Consider the following 26553-nt stretch of genomic DNA (forward strand, 5'->3'; position numbering starts at 1 on the left):
TCCAGTAATGTACTACTAAACTTAGCAGACCTTTAGCCTTACCAGCTCTCCAGTAAGGATATAACATCTGAAACTTGTAAGATTTCCCCAACTTACTGTAGACTGCCTACCTCATCGTTCTACCAACGGAAATGCTCAATGTACTGCTTTATTACTTTCTGTTATAAAAGTTCATATAACCTCTCCCACAGTAGAACAAGTTACTCCGGGTAACCTGAATTCATGGTGTCAGGCCATAGTTACTTACATCTGGCTCAGAATAAACTATTTTTCATATTCATTAAAGCAGAGCTGTAATTTTACATATTTTACATTGAGACCCTCTCGGTTGAGAGCTGCTGTCTTCATGTAAGGCCAAATCCTTTATCCCAGAGATACATGAAGCCAAAACTGAAAGCCAGGACCATGAACTGGGTATGGTCACCTATATTTCTAGCACTCTGGGAGCCCAGGAAGATCAAGTCTAGCTTGTGCAACTTAATGGGAGTTAATAAAGAGACTTTGTCTCAAAATATTTTAAAAGGCTGGGGATGGAGCTCAGAATGAAGGTCCTGTGTTCAACCCCCAGTACACACTCCCCTCCACACACACATACACACAAAAAGGTAAGGAGCATGTGGCTGAAACATGTGAGTGTTATGGCTTGTGTCTGGATGTCCCCCCAAAGACTTATGCAGTCATGGGGTGGGCTTCTACAGTTTATGATTGATTCATGATCCAATGTTGGGATTATGGGTGTGAGTGTTACACCTGCCCTGGGGCAGGTAGTTTGCATACAATGTAAGGGAGGGAAAGAAGCTGCTTACTGCTGCCCCTCCCTTTTGTTCTTGTTGCTTTTGCTGTTTTCCACCTCCATGAACTGTTGCCCTCTCCCATGTGCCACTCTGGAGCCAGGTGAGTATGGACTGAAATCTCCACAAACTGTAAGCTAAATAAACCCTTCCTTCACTAATTTTGGATGTCAGGTATTTTGTCCCAGTAATAAGAGAAAAGTAACCAAGACAGCCAGTTTTTATAATTTGCAAGATACTGTCTAATACCTGGGAAGTTGGCAAAAAAGTACTGTGTAAACGAAACTAGAAAGCAGTTTGTCATGCAAGGGATACAGCTCAGGGGCACAAGCACCTGCTTGGCAAGTGCAAGGTCCTGAGTTCAATTCCCCATACCAAAAAAAAGTCTGTCTTCAGGAATGAGCCTATTGATCATTCACAAGCGTAGGCTCACCCATCCTCTCTGTCAAAATCTCCACCAGGTGTCAACTAGCAAACTCCTTGGCAGTAGTGACTGTAATTTCAAAAATAGAATGAGTTGGCTTTATCATGGGAGTATTTGAGAAAAATATCATACTAAAAAAGCAGTGCCAACAGCAATTTAGTGGTGAAAGTTGTCATTTGTAGTAATATTTCTCTTGACATTGCCAGTGTTTGAATAAATAAATGAACAATTATCAAGGTTATATTAAAGATTTAAAGAAAACTGCAGAGAGGGAGAAAGGTTAAAAATCATGTCACCCCTGCCCTATTACAATAAACAAGTTTACTTATTCTGGTCTTATATTTCATTTTCTTATCCTATCAGGAAATACTTTTACACTCATAATGCTTTTGAAACAAAAGATAAACTACTTAAACCACAATGTTGATCAAAAAATTACTGTATTAGTGAATTAAACCTTAATGTATTGATGATCCCAACAGTGCCTGATTTAGTACTTCCTGGATAGATTCACTAGCAGGTAGCCTGTTTCTCAGCAGAAAATAAAGACAAAATGTATGATCAACCATAAAACTGCAAAACATTACACAAATGAGTTCTCATAAGGAATCTATCATTTCTACCCAACAATCACACTGTGAAGACCTGCACTCAGAATCAGTAACTGGGATTAAATCATTGTCTTCTAAACATCAGTCAACTTTCTGATTGCCAAACAGACCAACATAGCACAGTATTTCTGTACAGATGAAGGCATTCTATAAAAGATATATATGAGTGATGATATCCAAAATTAAAAACTCAAATATGGAAGATACATATTTCTTTTCTTATTGGCTTTTTGAGAGAGGACCTCACTGCGTAGTTCATGCCATCCTCAAACTCTCGCCAATCGTTCTGCCTCAGCCTTCTGAGTGCTGGGATTACAGGAGTGTGCCACCACGCCCAGCCCGAGGATGTACATTTCAATTAAATGATACTTATTTAAGAAGGGGCATCTGAATCCATATGGTATAATGGTTATAATTCCATCTAAATCTTTAAATTTCATGAGCCAACACAAGTTGTAAGCATAACATATTATTGAACTATCCTAAAATATTGTCCACGTACATTGCAAACAAGGATCAAGCCTTTCAGCCCCAAGGACTCTGGTGCCATATCCCAGCCCAGATGCTTCATTCATTACTGGTAAAATCAGCTTTCAATCTCCATGTGTAACTGGAAGCAATGACTTTGATGTGAGGCAATGAATAGTAAATATGGGCAGCCACTGTTTTATTGCTTAGTCCCATTCTTCCAATAACCTCAGCACCCGTGGTTAATCTATTCAGTCTTTTGCTAGTTTCCTAATTTTCCCCAAGAATTCTTTCCCGGAGGAAGTTCTGGCACATGACCAAAAGGACTGATAGAGTGTCCATCTAGAGATGTCCTAGAGGTCATCTCATGACCCAGTCCCTGATCTCACGATTTGACTTATCACTGCTTCATCTCTTTTCTTACCACTGTCTCTTCCCCTTTCTTCGTGTCTCTACAACAGGTAAAGATACCCTTACTATTCTTTATCTGCCAAAAAACTATTGCTGAGTTGCATCAAATAATGTCACGTTCTCTATAATCTCCTTTCAAGACAGCAGTAGCAGACCTGTCTTTCACTTCTATCCCTGTTCACATGCATATTTGGAACAGAGACTATTGTAGTTCACCAGCTGGGTACCATATGATTATCCCTTCTCAGTATCAGTAACAGAGCTATTCTAATACATCAAAATAAAACCATGCTGGAACTTTTGGTTGACTTTATGGCTGGAGTGGAATGTGGATATAAATGTGGAACACTGATTACAATATCATCAACATTAATAATTAATGGTTATAATATTATAGATGTAATATTAACAACATTATTATACTAGCTCAATTACCTAATTTTGGCAACTATTTCTATTTGATATTGTTCACTTAATATTAAATATCTGTTGAGTGCCTACCATTTTTCAAACATGTAAGGTACAAAAGTGAATAAGTACATTACCATTCACACTTGGAGGTGCCCACATCCTAGCCAGGAAGGATGCCATGTGAAAAATCAACAGCAAAGGCACAATCTGTTGAGTGTTCAGTGCTGTAGAACTGGAAAGTGGCAGCTGAGTGTGTCACCAAAGGGAAATCATCAAAAAATTATTACGTGAAACAATTCTAACTGTAACAGCTGACAGACTCCCTAAATAAATATGTACAGTATTATTACTGTGTGGTAATTCTGTTACTACATACCAATGAAACTACTAAAACCTATGATTGTTCTGTATTAGATGTCATTACTTCATTCACATTTAATATTTCAAGAGACTATTCAAATAGGGAGCTATTTAAAGATTTCCTTCTTGGCTAAAGCAAACTTTCTTTTAAAAAATTGAATCTTTGTTCTCTACTGACCTGCAATGACAGAGTAGATAAACTACTCTGTGGGTGGGATCTGACCCAAATCTCTTCCCCTGAATTCACACATTGAAGGGCTACTGCTGCAGGCAGCCAGGTAGATGACAGAACTGTGAGAGGTGCGTTTTCAAACAACTCTATGATTGAGGCACATGATTTATTCACTCCATGCCAACCCAATACACTGTCATCAAGAGCATTTGGACTGGGGTTGATTTCTATTACCAAATCTCTACAGCATCAGAGTCCAAATGGTTTTATTTGACTCTTATCTTTAGTACTCACCATCTCTGCATTATCAAGAAAGAATAAATGGCTATCTCTACACAGTTTTGTTCACAACTGACCACAACGATTAACAAGAGCTGCAGGCATCTCAGTTAAACTAATCAATAGCAAAACAATCCATAGGACACCTGGTTCTGCTACACACTCTGCTTGGCCTTTGATAAGCCACTCAAATCCTTTCCATCTGCTCTGTGACAAAAAGGATGGACTAAATCTGTGTTGTGTATTTTGAAGGAAGAAAGTATAAAAAACAGAGCTGATTTAAACAGCTTCCAGGGGTTCATTAGACTTAAACATTATGAGAGATTCTGAAAAAAGTGTGTTTTAGATATTTTCTCCACCTGTCCTCCAGGTTGTGAAATTCAAATACCAGAGTCAACCATTTCCAGTTGTCCGGAAAACTTAATCCATTCCCAGTGTAAGATACTAAGGCAATGAACAATTAAGCTGTTAGTGAATCACATGTTAGTGAATCACATGTTCTCCACACTTCTCCACTACTACTTGCCAGGTCTTCTTGTTTTAGTGATACAACTATGCCTTGTAACCATGCCATGGCCTATAAATAATACAGGCATTGGAGAAACTCATAACTAAAACCCTAGGTTTATTATCTCAGATAAATCTACTACAGCAATTTCAGCTGATACAAGTATTCCTGAGCATATATATAAATATTTGAAAAAGTAAGACATCATTCTTCAAAACACTCCTTCTTTAAGAACTAGAGATAGTGCGCTGAAACAAAACTGCTCTTCACACTTCGAATCCAAAACTTTCAATGCTAATTCTATACTTATCTATGTCATCATACTGTATCTAAAACACACATACACGTGCACATGTACCATATGTATGGTACACCTAAAAGGCACAATGTGATTATGCAAATAAAAAGCACACTTTCAATAGAATCATTGTAGAAAACCCAGAGGAAAAATAATAGGGAAACTCACAAAACAGGTCAAGCCAGTATCAAAAGTAAAATCTGGGCAAATCAAAAAACATTTCGAAGCTGAGTATGGTGGCAAAAGCCTGCAATCCCAGCACTCAGGAGGATCACTAGTTTGAAGTTAAAATGGACTACACAGTGAGACCCTGTTGCCCCTCAAAAAAAAAAAAAAAAAATTAAACATAAGAGTAAAATAACACAAGATAGGGAAACTAGACAGTGGACAGAGATCCATGGGAGAAAAGGTGATCTTGGACAGCAGGGAAATTTTTTTTCCTCTGCTATTCATCTTAATAAAGAATTAAGTATAAAAAAACCATGAAATGTTATTCTACATGTATAGTGTACTGTTCAAATTGTTGCAAGTCAAAAAACTGTGTAAGAACTGGAGAAGGAAAAAGACAATGGAAACACGCCTTAGGTGATTCCTTCTTCAACTGTAGTTGAAGAAAGACTGCACCAAAACAACCACTGTAAGGGACTGGTGGGGGCTCTAAGCTTGCTGAGCAAAGATTAAAAACATGGAACAAACACAGTGATCTGTGTGTCCTTATAAATGATCCCATCAGAGTAAAGACAGACTTGTTTGCCAAGTCCTTTGGAAGCTGCTTCTGCTAAAACCTGAGGTTAGCTGCCTTTAGAAAGGAGAGTAATCCATCACAGGGAGACTGTGGCAGAGAATATTTAAGGATTTCACCTCAACTTGGATTAAGTTCCTCAGGGGCTGAGACAAGCTGACGCTAATCCCTGTCCTTTACAGCTATCACAGAGTACAACTATGCCGCTGCAGCCTCTGGTGGCTGCATGGATTTAAAATGCAAGCGCTCCATAGGACCCAATCTGGCCATGTCTGTGTTTCCATATTACCTGAATTGTAATGAAGTGTTCCAGCACAAGTATAACTGATGGTTGTATTAGAAAAAGTCTACAGGTCAGATATCCCAATCACCTAATTACCCAATGAGAAAATTCTACCATGGATTGTCCTTCTCTGATACCTATAGGAGAAAACCTTGATGCACCCACCAAGGCCAGGACGGACTTGTTTGTATGCAGTGCCCAGAGGTGAGAACAGAAACAGTTTCGATAAAGAAAATACTGGAAGAAGCCTTAAGCTTCCATTTAACAGCATCAAAGGCTGAGTCAGCATGAGGTTGGAAAACCCACTACATTAGTCACGTGTACACCTCCTGCTAGTTTAGGGCACCTAATTAAACCTAGCTAGGATAGAGAACAGAGGAGCAAAGGACTCACTAGTAGTTCTACCAGCAAAAAGAATTTAGAATTGGCAGCGAACAGATTTTCTTGAAGTAATTAATTCTGTCTTTGAAATTGTACTGGGTCATGATTTATTGGAAGTAGTAACATTTTTGCTTATTAATTTAAACTAGCTGTATTCCTATCTAAACAGAAGTTACTTGCTACATTTCCATTCTAAGACATAAACTTTCTAATGATTTAGACTTCTCAAAGAAGAACATTTCTTTACTTAGTTTATATATTTATTTAAATTTACCCAACAGAGAAACCTGTGACTGTGCTATCTGGGGAGCGGAGAGAGAGCTCTCTGCATTTAATTAAGAGCCAAATCAATTATACTCATTAAAACTAACCATCTAACTGTACTCTTCTCAGGTACTACAGTTATTACTTAATCAAAGGTTATCGACCATTGGGCAGAATGACCTCTCAGTGTGATGGAAACTCATTCAGGGAAAGGATGAATTCCAGGCAGGATAAGATCTCCAAACTAAGGGAACTTGGGAGGCTCTATGTCCTCACTGCTTCTTAAAGGAGTCTTAGTTAGGAAACAATAATCAATGCTATTTCTTCTGAAAACCAAAAATAACCTTCATATTAAAAAAAAAATGGACTTAAGAGTTCAGCAAACCTTACTTCTGGCAGCGGGCTGGCTGGTTTGGTCAGGATCCCTCCAACATAAACAACGTTGGGCAAGGTGGGTCTTGGAAACTCCAGCGCCACATCCGTGCACAGCATCCACAGGCTGGAGCCATGGACCAGGTCATACATGGACTTCTCCGGCACCAGCTTGTGCTTCTGCATTATCCTTTCATATTTGGGAAGAACCAGAAAGCTGACTCCTATTCTGGAAATGAGGTAAACGCCGGTATTTTTCATCCTTTGCAGCAAGTTCATGCGATCTGTGAGGAGTGAGTTAAACTCTGGGACATATGCTAAAGGGGCAGGAGCCCCCACCTCGGCAGGATACCAAAGGCCAGTTGAAAATACAGCATATTTAACCCCTAAGAGATGAGCTATCACAAATCCACACATGTCATTCGGGTCCACCAACAGCAGGTCAAACTTCTCTTTTTTCAGATTCTGGATTAAGGCTTGGTTGCCAACAATCATGTCACAGTTCTTAGTGTAATGATCCAGTATGTCAAACAGTTCGATTGCTGTCAATCTCCCAGAGAAAATATTTCGCATTTTGGACTGCATGAAAATGTCTGAGGTGGTGCTGTTGAAGATCCCTGGGTAGCGCTGGAGACTGTAGTGATGAGACGGGGCGATGTCTCTGCCTTCTGAGAAGAGGAACACTGTGCGGTGGCCTCTCTCGTGCAATGCTGTGGCCAACGTCTTGAAAATGTACATATGGCTTTCAAACATAATTGGCGGCACGATGATGATTTTGGCAGCCCTCGCTATCCCAACAGCACTCCACAGGAGCATGAAATGCACAGTGTAAGACTTCATAGCTGTAATGACAACCAGAAAACAACTTAAAACTGAATACAACGCTGACCATTCAAAACAATCCCAAGCCTTACTGTGCAAAATACCCAATGCTGCAACACTTTCAGAAATTATCCTAATGTGTTCTAATTAAACCTTTATTTCTGAAAGTTAAACTACTTAGAGTAAGAAGCACAGTCAATTGTAAAGAAATTGTTAAAAATGGATAAGTGTGGAAGCACATAACTGCATTGATAATTGATTTTAAGATGTGAAATAAAATTTCTATAAAGTTGAATGACACATGGTACCTCTTCTTTCAATAGTATCTATAAAAAAGTACGAAACATTTCATCTCTTAAATGAACATCAATATTCATTCCAAGAAGAACTAAGGTTTTGGATTTCCAGTTATATCAGTGCACACATCTCTTAAATCATTTTATTTCAATTACATTCCCAAACATCATCAAAGCATACCAAAGGGAGTATGCCCTAGAAGGTAATTCATTTATGTAGTAGTTCAGTAATTCTACAGAACAGACTATTTACCTCATAGGAAAAATGACCTTTAGCATGTATTCCCCTTTACTGAATAAATACAAGTATTCTGGCAGGCTGTGTATGTGCAGTCTATACCAATTTGCTGATGAATCTCAGGACAGTGCTTAAGACAGAAATGTTTAATAGAAAAGTTCAAGAAGAACTGCATATTGAAGAAGTGACCGATAAATGAATACATACCCGACTACACTTCCTACATTGGACCTCTCTACCTCTGGTGCCAAAGGCAAGTCAGACGACTCCTGTACACTGAATAGTACCTCTCCTATCTTTCATGTCAATCTATTACATGTAAAGTAGCCCTCCACTGTACTTGCAGAAATAACCACACTAAATATAGGGGCCAGAGTGCAACACCCGCTAACCTACTCAGCGTAATTCACACTTGGACTCTAAATTAAACTACAAATAGCAAACAGAGAAAAGATTTATACAATTGGGTGTATGAACACGAGGCATTTTCACTGCAGTGCAAACCAGATTTATATATATATATCACCAATAGGACATATTTTCACTCATCCCATGTATTAATACTTGTTCTAATTCCCACAATCTAAATAAATATAATTTCAACAACTATACCTTCTCAACATTCAAATGCTATAAATAACCTAAAGCCAGAAAACTAACAGCAGGCAAATGATGGATTCTTCAAGATTAAAATTCATTATATTTCCAGATGTTTTTAATCTTCTTTTCCTCCCAGGAGAAATAAAATGCACATTATAAACATATAAGGTTAAGAGTTGCTTGAATTGTCACAACAGCTTTAAAAATAAATAAATCTGGATAAGATATTCTCTAGCAATGTTTACAACTTTAAGGTCAATGAAGGAAGATAATTAAATAGTCGATCTCAGACTGTTAGCATCCCAGGCATTTCCAGTACTGCCTCACCAATGTGTCTCTCTGATACAACCTTCTTATAGTCCTGAGAAAGGAGTAAAAACCAGAGATTTTATATGTTATGAATTCCAGGAATGAGATTTATGCAAAAACAGGCATTCCAGCAGCTACTGTCTTCCACTGCCTGCTTCCAAGAAGATATACTTAATGCTGGACCAAAGGTAGGAGACTACTGTCCCTCTAGGTTTTGTATCTAGCCAAGTGGGGCTCTCTGGCCATAGTTATAACAAGTATGTTATCAAAAATAACTAGAAGCAAAATGTAAGTCAGTAGTAGGGGGACAAATCCTTTCACTGTTTCTTATTCTTCCTTTTTTATCTCTTTATTTCAGTAATTACCCAAAGTAAAAAGTAACCACAAAAAATTTTTCTGTTTGCAGTGAACAAGTGTTGATGTTCTAGAATAGCACTGTCCACTAGAACTTTCTGTGATGATGAAAATGTTGCATTTCCTTGCTTTCCAAATGGCATCCCTTACACAGGTGCGAATACTGAGAAGTGAAACATGGCTAGTGTGACTGAAGAACTGAAAGGTAAATTTTATTTAATTTAGCTGTATGTGGCTAGTGACTACGATATTAGAATAGTTTACAAAGTACACAACAAATTCTCTACACAGATTCCAAAAGTCACTATTCAGAAATACCAATATTCTTGTGGCAAAAAGCCTTCTAAAAATGTCAGTTATCATCAGCTAAGTTAGATAGAAACATTATAGGCAGTCAGACAGGGCTAGGGCCTCGAGTTAGTGCAGAAAATGAAAATATATTATAACTGTGCATGGAGGCGCACCCACTAAAGGTCATGCCTCAAGATAAAGACAGAATGACTAGGCCTGTGTGCCTCCCCAAGGGATAAGCAATGTACTTGCAACTGGTATCACCTGGTCCAATAAATTCTAGATAGACATCAGTCACCGGGGTGGTGACCAGGACCTCTTGACTCATCTCTTCCAAAAAAAAAAGGTCCTTGTTTTCTTTCCATATACATTTGCTCTGGGACTTGCTTCCCTCAATGTTACCTCAGTGGCTATACCTGTAATTTTATTGGTTGATCATAATTTTGTCCCATGTTGTACCCACCTCATGATTTTGCACCCACTTTGTGATTTTGCTCTATCAAACCAACTCCCTTTGAGAAGTGGACTCACTGGCAACCCACTTGGGCCCCCTCTTGTCTCTCTGTCTCTCTGGAGTTTTCTCTCCTTCAGTAAAATTTCCTATTCTTAACTTTTCTGTTGTTCCTTAGAATGCCAATTTTGGGGAACACAACCTTGGTGTATTGGACATCCAGCAGATTTGGGGTTATAATATTTCTCTTCTATCATTTGGAGGTCCTATATCAAAATGGCTTCATCATACTGATCATCAACAAAACAGCATCATTTTTACAGTCTCATTATTCTACTATTCAAGTAAAAAGTCAATTATGAAAGAGTATGATAGCATTTTAATATAAACATCATAAACCCCATCTTGCTGAATTAAAGAATGACTAGTAGATCGCTGTTAGTTCAGAATGTATATCTATTGGAAAAATGATTTTATGACATACTATATTATACCATACCCTAATTTTAATGATGACTTTTCTATGGTGCTGGGATTGAAACCAAGGGTTCACGCGTGCTAGGCAAGTGCTCTATCAAGCTACAGCTATATGCAAAACTCTTTTTAGCTTTACCACAGAGTCTTGCAAGTTGACCGATTCACGCTGAACTTGAGATCTCCTCCATCAGCCTCAGGACTGAGTAGGTGGGATGACAGGCATGGACCACTGTGTGTGGCTTAATGTTGCCTTTAAACCTAAACTGGGGATTATTTACAAAACAGAATATGGTACCAAAATGTCTTACCCAAATATGACCACTTAGAATTCTGTGTTCATCAAAATACCCAAGTAAGTATCAACTGACTTATAAATGGGGATTGATACCACATGAGTATTTCAAAATGACATTTTAAATATCAAGAATAATATTTTTTATACAAGGTTAAAAAAAAGGTTTTTTCCATAATTACACTATAACAGGATTCGAGGGAGTTTTGAATGCAGTGTCACCCAAGCAGTCAACCAAAGCGTGACTGCTCTTATTAATGGTTTTCTAGTTCTGGGAACAGAATAAAAATTCCCCTTTGAGATCTATTATTTAACATAATTCTGAATGTTCAAGCATGTAACAGAAAATAAATAAGGTATATAAAGCTTAGAAAGAAGGAAACAAAAATAAAATGTACTGAGACTAATAGCATTTTCTTCATAGAAAACAGACTAACAGGAAGGTCAAAATGAGTCCCATCTAACACACAAATATTTAGTTTCGAACCCAAAGCTGCTCTAAAATATAAAGGTCATTAATTTTTTAAAATGTATTATGTAAGCATTCCATAATATATATCTTAGTTTAATAATTATCTTATATATGATAATTATATAATACATAATTTATTATAATCATGTAAGAAAATGATTTTGTATACTGTTATTATATTAGCCCTTAATATTATTTATATATAAAGTAACCTGAAAAAATTTTAATTTTAATGAAAAGAAAATAAACTATGCCAAAAATATTAAAATACAATATGTGAACTGTGCTGTTTAGAAAAATAAAGTGTATAATTCAGTCCAAACCAGATTATAGCCTCTAGCTAGCTTAATGACAGAGGTTCTCTGTAGAATTGTTTCCCTGGCTTTTACTATTGCATGGCAGCAATAAGACAAGCATTTAAATATATCAATCACAAGCATCACCAGTGGTCGGCCCTGATACTATACCAAACTGTTAAACAGCATCTCTCCTCAACATATTCTATTAGTAAGCCTTGGAATAAGTAAATATAAACCCAGGAAAATAAATACCAATTAGGTGTCATTACTAGTGCTTTTTATATTTTTAGTACAGGGAACCGAACCCAGGACCTCATGTTTGCCAGGCAGGCACTGTGCCACTGAGCTATATCCCTGGCCCCATAACCAGTGCTTTTAAGTAAATATAAATTTTAAGTTTTAAAAAAATCTATTTTTCTGTCTTCCTCTAGCGCACGTTAAGCCCTAGAGCATACAAATATTAGTAAAATCTGGTAACTTTTGTTCTCATTGCCTTACCAAGTAGTAAGTCATTGGTAACTGCCTTACCAAATAATAAAATGTCTCACGAGTGAATGACTGAAATTGTGCTTTTGAACCAGGTTATGTCAATTAATCACATGTACCTCCAGTAAGAGACCCATTTCTTTCCTTAATCTTAAATAACTGAACCCTCTAACTAATCACTTGCCTTACTTTGGAATAAAAGTCTAAGTCAGGAACATATACCTTGAGGCACTTGAACCAGAAAGTACATTTCTGGGGTGAAAGAATAGTGCAGGTAGAGGAAGAGAGCAGCAAGTCCAGAAGCTCTCCCTAGAGCTAACCCTTGAGTCTGAGGGTCTCTGTCTCTTTAGCTAACTCCCACATTCACAGGAGCACTGCTGTCAGTGACCAAGCAAACCACCATTACACTCAAGGACAGTAACAAAAATATGAAAGGGAACTGGGAACAGGGACTTGCGGGATACCACAAAGAGGCAGGCAGCAGACAGCTGGGCCATCCACACTCCTCTCACTCAGGAATGGAGTCCTCCACTTCAGCGTGGCTCCCAGCCAAAAAAGATCAAAAAGGACATTTGTCCACCTCTCTAAAGGTGGGCTTGAGTCATATACATCAGTTCGGGTACATAATAAGACAGAAACAGAAGTGCTTCTTCTAATTCATGTCTTTAAGGGTTTCTCTTTTCACCACTGACAACAGCAGGGTGACCAGCCAACCTGGGTCTGCCAAGATCTCAGGCAGTTCCCAGGCCACAGGAGTTTTAGTGCTGCAGCTGAGAAAGTCTGGGCAAATGGGGGAGGTTGGTCACCTGTCTGTACCTTTCTTTTATGACAGACTTTAAGAACATCACTTCATTTATACTGAGCGACCACCCAAAGGCAAGAAGAATAGGTCCAATGTGACAGGAAATTCAAGTTAATTATGTAGTTAATTATGACTGGCTATTTCCAAGCAAAGTAAAAGCAAGGAATCCTCTGAAGTCACATCACAGGATAGAAACTCTAGGCTTAGAATGGGGAGAAAAGAAATAATTTAGAAAATTAAGGCCACTTTCTGTGGGTTAATTCCCACCACCAAAAACCAAATGAAAATAAAAAGTCCAGTTCCCTTAATCAGGCTGTATTCTGAATGATAACTGTACACTGTGAAAACTGAGGGTGACTATCAGCAGTTAATATATGAGGATAGATAACTTCAGATTTTCAAAATCTACCCAATGATTTCCTAACGATTTTTATTCATTCAGAAAAATTAAATAAATTTCCATGGACATGCACAGTTTAGCTGCCAAAATAAAACTAAAAAATACTGAATGTAAAGGAAGAAGACATTTAGTTGCATTTCATAAATTTAACACAATAAACTGATCCAAATCTCACTGGCCAAAAATTTTTTGGTCAAAATTTCTAACATACTTCACTTTTGTTTTTTAAGTATGTTATTTTTGTCTAATAAAAACTCATCTGAAAGTGCTTGATGGAAAATATTCTATTCATACAATTTACATTCCTTTTACTAACTTGTACTAGTATGGAAAATTAGGTTAATATAAACCTCTCCCTTAGAACATGGGCAGACATTTCTATACACACAGAAAATGCTAAAGGAGGGCTGCGGATATAGCTCAGGGGCACAGCGCCTGCCTGGCAAGTGCGAGGTCCTGAGTTTGATTCCAGATACCAAAAAAAAGAAGGAAAGAAAGAAACAGAAAGAAAAGTAAAAGGAAATACTGAAGGAAATGGACCACTGATGAGCCATTCAAAACATTATACTATTCTGAACCTGGATTCTGATCAATGCCAAGGGGCTTCCAAACCCTACTGTTCAAGAAGGGGTTAGAAAAAATGCTGCTGTTATTGTTGCCTTTGTAGTATCTGAAGCTAGCTGAACTTGGCACTTTCACTACAGTTACAGTTCCTGCACTTATCTCCCTTCGGCCATCTACCGTACAGGTGGTAAAGCTGTAATGGGAAACTCAACCCTGTTCTTTATCACTGGGAGCTGGCTCATGCCACCCGGGGAGTTTCTCCACATCATCAGGTGGGAAGAAAAATAGGATAATATAGCTATCAAGAGGCACTGTACTCAGCAGCTTGTGGCCATTTAATGTTTAGTGAGGGTGATTACATTAAACTATTTAAAACACAAATTCAATCACCTAATGGAGAGACCCTCAAATTTTAGGGTCCAGAAGACTCATCTTATGTGCTTACTAAAAATGCAGATCCCAGGGTCTCCTCAGCAGATAAGCTGTTGCTTGCGAGAAACCCTACCTGCATTTTTAAAAAGCTGGAGATTTTTGGGCAGTTGTCTGAGAAATTAATTGATAAGGATCTAGTACTTAACACACAGGCGCAATAGGAGAAATACAATGAGGGAGATGTGGGTCTAAACTACCAAGATCTGAGTTAAAGTGCAAGTGTTCTGGAGATTCAGAAAATTACAATGTACAGCCCTGAATATCAAGGAAAACAGAAGCAACCATTAAGCAATCCCCAAATACAATTTTAATATTTCTTACCACAAAACTCTTATAGTCTCTCAAGAGCACATAAATAAAACTTTTAAGATTTTATAAACCAGTGTGAACTATTAGTGTGTTAGTAAAATACTATTATCCAGGTCAATTTAGAAGCACAATTAAAATATTTATCAATGGATATTTAAATTTTGGGGTTTTGGATATGTCATACTTGGTAACCTAAAAACTGTCCTTTCAGTTAGTCCACATTTCAAGTAGTTTAAATTATGAAAATATGACATTTCATATGACCTATCCTGAAAGGAAAAATAAAAATGAAAGTAGCATCCATCTACAGATCCCATAATCAATATCCTTTTTAATTTAACTCAAGTCATTATTTCTTGGGGCCTAGCTTTCTTCATCTGCTAAGTAAGGCTATCAAAATCAATGGTTCTGAAATTCTCAAACACTGAAAGCTGAGTTTAAGAATTGACTTAAGCCAAGTGTGATGGCACAAACCTATAGTATGAGGGACTCAGGAAGATGAGGGAGGATTGCATGTTTAAATCCAGCCTGATTCACTTGATGAGACAGAATTTTTAGAATGAACTGGGGTTATAGCTCAGCATTTCCTGAGTTCAATTCCTAGAATGGCAAAACAAAAATGTTTCATAAGATTGATATGATTGTATTCACAAATTAAGGGGGTACTAAAGAAAAAAAAATGGAATCAGCTTGGTTTTAAACTTTATGTGATAAAGAATTTTTAATATGAACACAAATTTTATAGGCACACTGTTAAAATATAAATTGGGGTTTAGTAGGTCTGGAGTGAGGATCCTAAATTATTTATTTCTGAAACATGCTCTCTGGTGACATGGGATGTTGCTACTATATGGAGTGACTGTTCTCTAATAAGACAGGATTTAGTAAAACCAAAGGTAAAATAGTTAGAAAACATGATTACGATCATGGTTAAAGAGTCAACAATACCAAAAACCTACTGGAAAACGCAGCTTTTTTTTTTTTTGGTTTTTCTCCGGTACCGGGAACCGAGCTCATGACCTTGCGCTTGCCAGGCAGGCGCTTTGCCGCTGAGCTAAATCCCCAGCCCCAACGAAGCATTTTTTTAATTACACATACACAAAGGACAATTTGCTTAAAATAATGAAAGGACTTACTAGACCTAATATACAATTTTGAATGAACCAATATGTAGTAGGCGAGCTGACCTTTAAACATATGGCTATAGTTCAACTCTGGCTGCATGTTATTATTACCAGGGGGGAGTTTAAAAGTTAGAGATGCCTGAAACCCTGCCACCCCCAAGATAGTTCAATTAAATCAGAATTTCTGGAAATGAGGCCCAGGTATTAAAGCATCTTGCTTTTTTTAAATGCACCCCAGGTAATCATAAAGTTGAGGACCACAAGGCTACACTTAGACAATAACATAGCAAAATACACAAAAATAACAAAGCCAAGTTGTTCTTTTTAATAAATCGAGGAATATGTGGGTTTTAACTTAACTAAAAATACCTGCTTTAGTTACTTTCCCACTGCTGAGTCAAAATGTCAGGCATTCACAGTTTAAAGGAGAGGTTTATTCGGTCTCACAGTTTCAGGCAGTAGTCAGCAGGCTCCAAGGCAGAACCAGCCTGCCAGAGGGGCCTGCTGGACAAAAGGTCCTCACTCCATGCCAGCCAGGAACCAGACCGAGAAGGGAGATGCTGGGAACACGAATATACCCTTCCAGGTCACAGCTCCAATGACCCCCCTCGAACCAGGTTCCACCTTCTAACAGCATAAACAGCCACTGAACTCATGAATGGATGACTCCACTGGGGTACACCAATCCCCTTCCAAACACATGAGACTTTGGGGGCACATTTTAGATTTAAACCATAGTAACTTCTAAGTAAGCAATTAGTAAATAAAAATATAAATCCTGACTTTAGCTTAGAAAGCTAACCAGGAAAATGTCAGCCAGAAAAGTATATTGAAATGTAAGCAGAAATTTCCTTTCATCTTTAATATGAGCAGAAATTGTTCATCCATGTGCAAATGAAGTGACTGCATATTTGGCATCAGAGATGAGTGGGTCTAAAAGTCATACGCATCAAATGCTTGTGAAGGGTTTGCTAAGCCACAGACTGATGGGTACACCCTCAGGGTTTCTGGTTCTTTAGATCCAGGAGGGGCCCAAGAGTCTGCTTTCCTAACAGGCAATGCAGTTACTGTGGACCAAGTACCATGCTCTAAGAATCACTAATTAGGATAAACGCTCACAATTTAAAAGAATATAGTCTTCCTTTTAATAAAGAAAATGGTGCTTTAAAGCACTTTAAGTCTTTATCACATTTCTAGTTTTAAAAGGTGTGGGTTTCTTTTTCTATAGTTCCTAAGACAAGCATGGTACCAGTTCTCTCCATCTCCAAGCATCTGCCTCACATGACAGACGTTCAGCAAAAAACAGGGAAATCCTTTGTTTCCAATCTGATCTCATCTTTTAACAAAAGAAGAAAGTTTCATCAGTCATGAAACTGAAAATGAGGCTTACAATTCTGACAGGTGTATGCTTTCTTTAAAAAACTGATGTTCAATGTCTTAAAATTGTGTGTTCCAACCTTTTTTACAACTCTTTCATTGAGATTTTAGTTAATGAGATACAGTTGTGAATTTAGAGGGATTCAGATAAAATTTTCATCTTCTCCAATGAAACACTTCCACAGGTGGGGGGAAACTGCTATTCAATATATCATTACACAAAATTCTTAGGGTCACAAAAATGCACAATGATCACAAAAAAAAAATGAGGGATTGTTTCATCAACTCACTAAGAATATCCTTTCTCTCATAGCACTGGATGAATTCTTAACATGATCTACACTAACATTACTAAGTCACAAAATAAGTTTCCATGTAATGTCACAGACATGTTTTGGAGCCAAAAATGTCTGGCTAACCATTAACAACAGTAAAAAACTCTAGATACTGCCCTATTCAATTCCTTAAACGTCCTTACAGGTGAACAAATAACAAACCTCCTATTGTTGCTTCATAAAATTCCAGTACAATCACCATGAGAAGCATGTTACAGACTGTTAGATTTTAAACGAGCAAAGTGATATTAAATCCAGAAGAAAAAGATTTTGGTAGATTCTGCAGAAAGACACAATGCAATTCCCCCGAATGCCCTATTACTACAGCTCTGTGTCTTCTCTATGCCGAATATTCACCCTAGTGCAGCAAGTGCAGAACCATGTTGCATATCATTGACAAATGTTGTCAGTCTTACAAAATAACACAAGTATACTTAAATATCGGCCCTTAATGTTTATTAGAAAAATCATACCAAATACGTTAAACAAAAGCATGTACTTTCATTTTACAAATAAATTAGAAATGCAATTTCAAATCTAAATATTACTAAGTTCAAGCTCTCTTACATGCAGGGAAAGGGACAAATCTCTAGGGACTGATTACCTAGCATCACATCACCACTTCATAGTCACTCACTGGCAGAGATGAAACTACCACTCAGGTTTCCTTGGTCTCCACCCAGTATCTCTCACCTGTACTCTACAAAGACTCTCCAAGGTTCTCACTGCCATGTATCAGATAATAGATCAACTTTTTACTGAATCCTGGAGTACACAAATCAAAGCAGCAGTCTTGGAAAAGCCTTAGTGATGACCATGTGAAAACTTTATACTATGAAACCCTTAAATATTTACACTTTAAAAGAATCGCTGTGCACTATGGCTCTAAGTCAGAGAGTTCTATCACACAATAGGCAGCTTGTTGAATGAATGGCTGAATTAGTTCCTAAATGTTACAGACAGTCATTGTACTGACCTCCAGAAAATCAACAGAACAAGTTCAAAATGTTGCCCTTCTATCTTCTCTGGACAGGGGAGAAGAGGTAGGAGTAGGAATAGGATTACCTTTAAGCAGTATTAAAATAAACTTAAGATATTTTTACTGCAGAATGGCAAGAAAGCAGAAAGCATTTAGGGCCCAGAAATGGACTGGACAACTACTATACAGGATGATATTAAAAAACCAGATCTGAGGGCAAGGCAGAAACCTATCCTCTCTAATCCTCCCTGCCTCCACGCCCACTGAAAGCCAATCACTAGGATGGGGCCTCACAATTCCTCAGAAGTACAGAAACCTTATCTCAAGAAAGGGAAGACAGGCAGCAGAGGAGAGAAAGCAAGCAAGGGAGTGCAAGAAGTCAACAGAGCTACATTCTGAGCACTGTGCACAGTTTAGAAATCTGAAGAAAGAAATACTATTTGTAGAGAAAGCCTCACTTTAACATAATCGCTTCTTGATGCCTTTAAGAATGATCTAAGATTGGCAAATAACACAAATAAGCATCACTCCTTATTGACAGTTTTCCTGATTTCATTTCTTTTCTTTCCATTCTTCTTTTCTCTTTCCTTTCTTTCCCCTTAGGGTATTTCTGAACATGTGCTTTTACTCTTATTCCTCTTCCACTTCCTACTGTCCTGTGTAGAAAGAGATGGCAAGGGAGGCATTTTGAACCAGAAGGATTTTGGCAATTACCAAAGAAGGAACTGACCACGGAGAAGAAAAACAATCATGGGCCCGGGCTGGTGTTTTGAATAAACCGGTATAAAAGGCGGGTGTGGCGGAATTACAATGTTTTCAAAGTCTTCTTCCTCATCTGTGTAACCACTCTTTTCTCCACTATTTGATGACATCCAGCACAACATATATTCAGATGTAAATACAAAATAAAAACTACACTTGGGGCAGGGGATTTAGCTCAGAGGCACAGCGCCTGCCTGGCAAGCGCAAGGTCGTGAGTTCAATTCCTGGTTGTGGGGGAGACGGACACACTACACTTTATTGCTGTTACTACTTCCGTTTATTAATCTTGCCTGGAATAGCTGGAAATGCACAGTCATCTATTAGAAGTCCCAGGTAAATTTAAAAGAAAGTCATACTACAAGTTTTAATTTTGTAATAGAGTTCCATGAAACCACACATAACCGTTCTGCAGATCAGACTTTTCCTCTGTGACTACATGAAGCAGCAGTCTGTGTATCATGTATGATGCTTCACATAGAACTGTTTATTTAAAAGCAAAAGGGGATTATTTTAAGTTTGAATGATGTGCAGGACTGGGGTAAAAAACAGCAGGGAAAAAGCAAAGATACATGTATGAGAAACTGGGGTCTTCCCTACCTCCCTGGCTCATGAGAAACTACAGATACCACTTCATGATATTTGAATATCTTATCTCTGGTAAGTACTGTTTGTCCAGGGCGGTTTATGGGAAGACAAAAAGGGAGACTCTGACTCCTATAAACTCATTCACCTTAGGGGGAGGATGTGAACAGAATTAAGTGCTAAGCTATCATCAATAAATGCAAAAGTAGAGGCAAGTAAATGTGAATCTGGAAAGCAACTGAGGGGTGAGACTTGACTGCCAAAACCTTGAAAGGTGAGGATCTGAAGGTACAGAGGGGAAAAAGAAGAATATTTCAAGGAGGAGAATATCCTAAAGCAAATGCCCAAGGGATCATGGAAGCTTGCAGCAGGGGAAGATAAACAAGGTGATCAGATCAGAACACAGCCCTGAAGGTCAGGATACATATGGGGAAAATAAAGCGTGTGCGGCTGACAGAAGACAAGTGGGGTCAGTGATAAGGACAGCTGACTGAGGGTGATGGGAAGGATCCAAGGCCAAGGGAGTGGCCAGAAAGATGCATTCACATAGTTGAGGTCAAGAACAAGGGACAGCACAGGTGAAGGGGTGGTATCAAGGAAGAATGGCTGTAGGTGGGGTTTCATGAAAAATGTGACAAATCAGGGTCCAGATTAGATACAAGCCACAAAGGAGAGGAAAAATACAAAATAATACCACTGTTACTGGAAGACTGATGCAAATGAGGGCAAGTCTGGAAGCTGAGTGTGGACTCTAGGCTTTTGAGAGTAGTAGGTGAGAAACTAGAGCCAGAACTCAAGATTATCTATTTATAAATAAAAATCCACTCCATGAGCTTGAATCAGCTCACCAAACCAGTGACAACAGAGATGGAAGACTGCAGGTTTGTGGACAAAGATGTTCAAATGCACATAGAGGAAGCAAAGGTATGCCTGAGAGAACAGGTAAAGCACAATTACAGGTGGTTCAGAGAGAGGCAGCAATCGCAGCAGGTAAGAAGGGAGTGGAGATCAGAGGCAAGGGTCTAAGATAATGGGGTCAAGGTCTTAACCCTGGGGAAAACTAGGCAGGTGGTGTGGGGCAGTTGAAGAACGTGCCTATGAGCAAGAGGAACCAGGGCCCACAGGTCCTAACACTAAGTCTCTTGGAGAGTGTCCTGTGACCTTGGGAAGTGACTTAAGGACCCTGTTCCCCGAGTTAGAAGCCATAAAACACCAGTGGAGATCAGACGTTGCTCAAGGGCAGAATAAGGACAAAATGACAGAACTCATGAGTTAGATTTGCCAAGTACAATAAGTACTGTACGAATATAACATTATTGTTTAGGGGAAAAAATGAGTATTTATTACATAAGGCTAGTGTCAGAGAAGCTAACTACGTTTTCCCACCAATACTGCTAGTATACCTTGCCCCCACCTGTATAGTAGCCCCATTTTGAATGCTGAATACCACAGCATGAATTTGTTTTAATTACTCATCCCCAGATCAATAGAACAGCTTCCTGGTATGATACACCCAGCTTATACAAAGCCTGGCTAGGACAATGAAATGCTGTCTTTTTTCTCCTCTTCAGTTTGGTTTTTTTCTTCTTCCCCTCCCTTACTGTCTTTCCCTTTCCCCCATCTTGTTCTTATTCCTTTTCTTAGTTCCTCTTACCCCCACTCTCTCTCCATTAATCCATATAGGCATAAACATCTACAAGGTATCCGCAAAACCAGAAGAAGACAGAGTTGGTAATTAGCATTAATATTCCTTAAAACAGTTTCACCCTTGACCTTATCCCTAACTTTCACTGCTATTTCCCCCTTGCTAAATGGACAGGAAACCTGTTGGACAAGTTTCTTCCAAGCCCCGCTCTCTGCACTGGCTTAGGGAGAACAACTGGACTAGGGCACAGCAGAGCAAAATGCAAAAGCTATGTAAAGCACAAGGGCTTTCTTCCTACAGCAAGTCCGCGGCTGGCACAGCAGCCTCAAAGCTGTGAGACAACAGCACAAAGTGCTCCTGTCGCTGCTAGTAAAAAATAGTAAAAGAACTTTTCTTGTTGATACTTACTCTTCTAGATTGTGACTACTGTAATGAGAATGAGGTAGAATCAGATTAGGACTTTAAGTGAAGAAGGTCATGAAATTCTGGTGGATGGCACTATCTTCAAACTGTGGTTAGGGCCCAACTTTCTTTTGTGTGTGTCTGTGTACTTAACAAAGTAGAAAACCTGAATTTGCAAAACAGATGAATCAAAATAGGATTTCTTCTATAAAAGGATCTACTCTGATATTGCTCAAAAGAGTAAAGTCCTTGCATGTATTTAAAATATGATATGTTTTAAAATCATACCCACCTTTTCACTGGAAAATATTTATAGCACACAGAAAAGTGTAATAAATATAATAAACATCTGTAAGACCCTATATTTAAAAATGTTAAGTGCCTGCCCTATTCAGGTGTTTCAAAATTTTAAATCCCATAAATGTGATTTAACTTTATGGCACTTTTCAAGACTTTACAAAAGTCTGACCTGTAAAACACTGTAAGACATGGAAATGTCTTCTGAATCGTTAAATATTTTGTTAAGGTGGGTTTTTTTTTTTTGGTACCAGGAATCAAACTCAGTACCTTGCGCTTGCCCAGAACGTGCTGTGCCGCTGGGGTGTATCACTGGCCCTTTGTTGAATTTTGATATTATCCATTTTAGTTTTGGGTTTTTTGTTTTCAGATTCTGTTAAGATGAATAATCAATGCTTGTATTAGGCCATCTAAATATCCACTATTCAGTTTTCTTTTACAAACAGTGTATGTGTTGCACCCTCCAGGCTGCAGATGGAAGCTCGCCTGGCCATCCAGTGCCCGCGCCCCATGCTCTGGAGATTACTTTCATTCTTCCAGGACCTTGATCAGTTGTCCAACTGCTGCTATTCTACTGGCTTCTAACCCACAGGGCTATAAATCAGATCGTTTTCATGGTAAAAATTGCTTTTCAGTCACACTCCCAGACCCCTGACAGCTAGCACTTTGGAAAACAAGGTCACTAGGGGCCTCTTAATCACAAATCCAAGACCTGCTTCCATATAAGCAGTTTGCACTATGAACATTAACCAATAACTTTCCACGTATCACATGTGACAATCTCCTTCAGTGAGCTCCACTGCTGTACGAAGTGTGTGCTTTGATGCCAATTTTGAGGAAGAGGAGAAGGAACTAAATTCTAGCCCAAGGTCACAGGGAACCAGGACTGTGGGATACTCCTTGTTTCAATGCCTCACCTGTCATTTCTCAAAATTCTCTCCTCCCTGAGTTACTAAAAATCTTTCTCCCCTAATTCTCCCTTTCACCTCTCTTACCCATCCCTTCTCATTCCTGCTCTTCACTATTTCTTTATCCAACTCTCAGATTTCAGGATCTCCCCTGGTATCTACTGCCCTCTTAATGCCTGGTACCAATCCTGAAAACCTATCACCTTTCATTCTTTAAGATCATTCATTTGCTGGAAACTGCTAATGCAGTCCCCACAAGCATCCATCTGTTCCTCTACCTATCTACCCCGGACCTCTGCTCAGAACTTCTGTGCAAAAATTACTGAACACACAGCCTCCAGTTGGATTTCCTATGCAACACTGAGAATCTAATCTGAGAGTACTCTACCACTGACCTACACCCTCATTCCTTTTCTGAGACAGGGTCTTGCTAATTTTCCAGGATGGTCTCCAAATTAGGATCCTCCTCTCTCTTCCGCCTGGGTAGCTGGGATTAAAGGTATGCACCACTGAGTTTGGGCTACCTGGATATTTTTGTGACCAAACTCTTTTCTTCCTACCATGGTCACTACAGTACCTTCCAAATGGCCCTACCTGTCTCAAATTTCTCAAATTAATCTTTACAGACTGCTGCGACAGCCAGCTTCTGACCAAATTCAGACTTTGTCTAAAACCTTGAACAGAAAATTATCTACTCTTCTCAGAATGACAATCTCCAGTCCATCATCCTTCTCCTGCCTGTACTGATTCATCCTTTGTGTCACCTTCTACAAAGTTTCTGAGTCTTTTGCTCCCATGTATAACTGGCCACTTCCCAATTCCTGCTAAGAGTACTCCAGGCCCAACAAAACTTACAGCACTGATCTCTACTTACTCAAACGACCTTGTTTCCTATTTAGCCCCCCTCAAACTCCCAGGATATTAATTTATGACCAGTCTGGCACAGAGATTCCTACTGTTTTCAAGACTAAATTAAACTACTTCATTCAAATTGATTTGATTATCTAGGTCTTCTATAGCTAAGTACGTAAAATAGTATTTAAATATTTGACCTAGCCTGTAGTATGTTCAGCATGATCACCAAATTACTTCTTCCTAGCTTCCACGAAGGTAAATATTAACATCACTATATATATATACATATATGGTTAATGAGTTTCAATGGCAGAAAGAGGTACGCAAAATATCGTATCTATGTATGTATATATTCATATATATTCCTAAATATAGTCTAGGCCTGCCATAATAAAAGCAAACTTTTTTAAAAGGGCCATCTCAATTTTCACAAATCAAAGACATTTGAAAGCCTGAACTGTAAAATTAAGACACTTCTCATGCACAAAATTTTCTATAAGAAATACTTTAAGACCTCATAGGTAAAGGCCACCCTCCTGGGCCATGTAAGGGTGGTGCACTCCTGTAATCTCAGCACTCAGGAGGCTGAGGCAGGAGGATCACTGTGAGCTCAAGGCCCTGGGCTACACACTGAGTTCAAGGCCAGCCCAAATTGCACAGTGAAACCTTGTCTCAAAAAGACACAGACATACACAAAAGTCACCCTTCTGGGAACCTCAACTACTTAGCTCACAGTTCAGCCCAGAAATAAAGCATGTGAACAGAAATCATCTGTCATACACTGCACAGGTTTTGTACTCAGGCAATACCCACATCATTTCATGAAGAGAAAAAAAAGAAAACCGCTCACAGACAGACAGTAGAAGAAAGTGATAGCTGATAACAAAGAGGACCCAGAAAAAAAACATAAAAAGAAGAATGGCACTTCTGTCTCTATTCTAGTATTTCAACCCAGTAGGCTGAGACCATCTACTATAAACAAAAACAGCTCTATACACCTCAACGAATAGCACCATTCAATCCTTTATGAATTCATGCTCATAAAGACAACCCAACAACAAAAAATAACGTATGTAACATCCTCCAAGCACAGACTAAGCTTCAAAACTGTTCTGTTTTAATAGCTAAATTTCAAAAGTTAATAGTAATTAATGGTGTGAGAGGTGAACCATCTAGAAAATGTGCATTAAGCCCATCTAGTAAATAAGCATTAGTCCAGATAATTCATAAATGATGAAAAGTTCTCAGCCCCCAGAAGTAGCTTAGCAATTTTCAGGTATACCTGGAAATCGAGTGCAAACTACACAGTAAAGAACAACAGCAAAAACAGTATAATTTGACAAATAAGCACACAGTAATTCTGAAAAGGAGTTAGAGGATTAAAGAAGGGTTTTTTAGCAATATTTAAATAGTAATTGAGCTGATGGTTTTTCATGGGTATCCTGAACTACTTTAAATTAATGAGAAATGTAGAAAGCTCAAACTCTTTTCACCAGAAAAAATAGATTTTACATAAAGTAAATATATTTGCTGCATTCTGTATATTTATCCCAACAAACACACCTAGCATAGGTACAAGCATAAAGCTCCGAAAACTTTTAGATTTAGAAATGAGTTCTGATCTCTAATAGGAGTATTACAAAAAAAAGTCTGTTCAGGTATGCCCAAACTCTGAAAAAAGTATGAGCTTTTTTTAATAAAAGTCAAGGCGCTCGGTTTCACCTGTTTTGAAACACTCCTGTAGCACTGAGGCACACAACAGTAGATGTCAGCTTAACCTTGTTGGTGGCAAGTAAATCAAAGAATACTAGCGCATTTCTCTCCAGCACAGCGTCAGACACCTGCGGAAGAGCAAAACCTCCAACTCCAAGAAATTTTACACTGAGAAAATTACGTCTGCAGGCTCACGTTTAATTCAATTAACAGGAAGTTCTCGTCTCCCATACCATATATTGAAGTGAATGACTTCAATTAATCTAAAAATCCCTAAGGACAAAGCACGATTACTCCGATTACTATGAATTAAAAAGCACTTTCAATCCTTCCTATGAGTGGTACTCATCTCCCCTCCTAGGACTATAGGGGGATGAGGTAAGCCAATTCCGAGGGTACATTTTTTTTTTTTCCTTGAAAAATGGTAAAATTAGCAATAAATAAAAACCTGGGCATCAGGTCAAACTGTCATACACTGTTGTCATTAATCTGGAAAAACTCCTTGTTTGAAAGTGACAGTCTGAAATACAGAAAATATTTAGGATCCAGCGGTTTTTGCTAACACTTTTCCTGAAGTAAAAAGCTCTATCTCCACCGCTCACACTGGCGCAGAACACAAACGACTCTCCCATAACACCTGGCGACGTCCCTCACTCCGCCGCACGCCTGGACGGGGCAGCTGCGCTTCGGCTCTCCCAGGAGTTCGGCAGCGCCTGCCGGGGATGCTCGGAGGTGCTGAGGACCGAGGTTCGGGCTCCGGCGGAGGGGACTCTCGCCCTAAGAAGCGACGCCCCGCGCACGGAGCTTTACTCACACTCCACAGAGCGACCGCGTTTGCCCTCACGGGTCGGTCCCGCGCGGCCGCTGCGGGCGGCTCGGCCTCCTGCGCGCCCCCGCGGCGCAGC

General features: G+C 38.8%; 1 protein-coding gene across 1 annotated transcript in view; it reads right to left on the bottom strand.

Moving 5' to 3' along the window:
* Ugt8 (UDP glycosyltransferase 8) overlaps positions 1–26079 on the bottom strand; it is a 64051-nt gene extending 37972 nt beyond the window's left edge. Inside the window, exons 1-2 of the mRNA XM_005386810.2 lie at positions 25658–26079; positions 6794–7617 (exon numbers count right to left, since the gene is read on the bottom strand). Of these exons, the coding sequence (XP_005386867.1) occupies positions 6794–7615 (822 nt within the window). The 5' untranslated portion in view covers positions 7616–7617; positions 25658–26079. The remainder of the gene's footprint in view (positions 1–6793; positions 7618–25657) is intronic.
* Between the last annotated feature and the right edge of the window lie 474 nt (positions 26080–26553).

This window comes from Chinchilla lanigera, unplaced genomic scaffold (assembly GCF_000276665.1).
Source record: "Chinchilla lanigera isolate Chin_1 unplaced genomic scaffold, ChiLan1.0 scaffold00027, whole genome shotgun sequence".
NCBI lineage: Eukaryota > Metazoa > Chordata > Mammalia > Rodentia > Chinchillidae > Chinchilla > Chinchilla lanigera.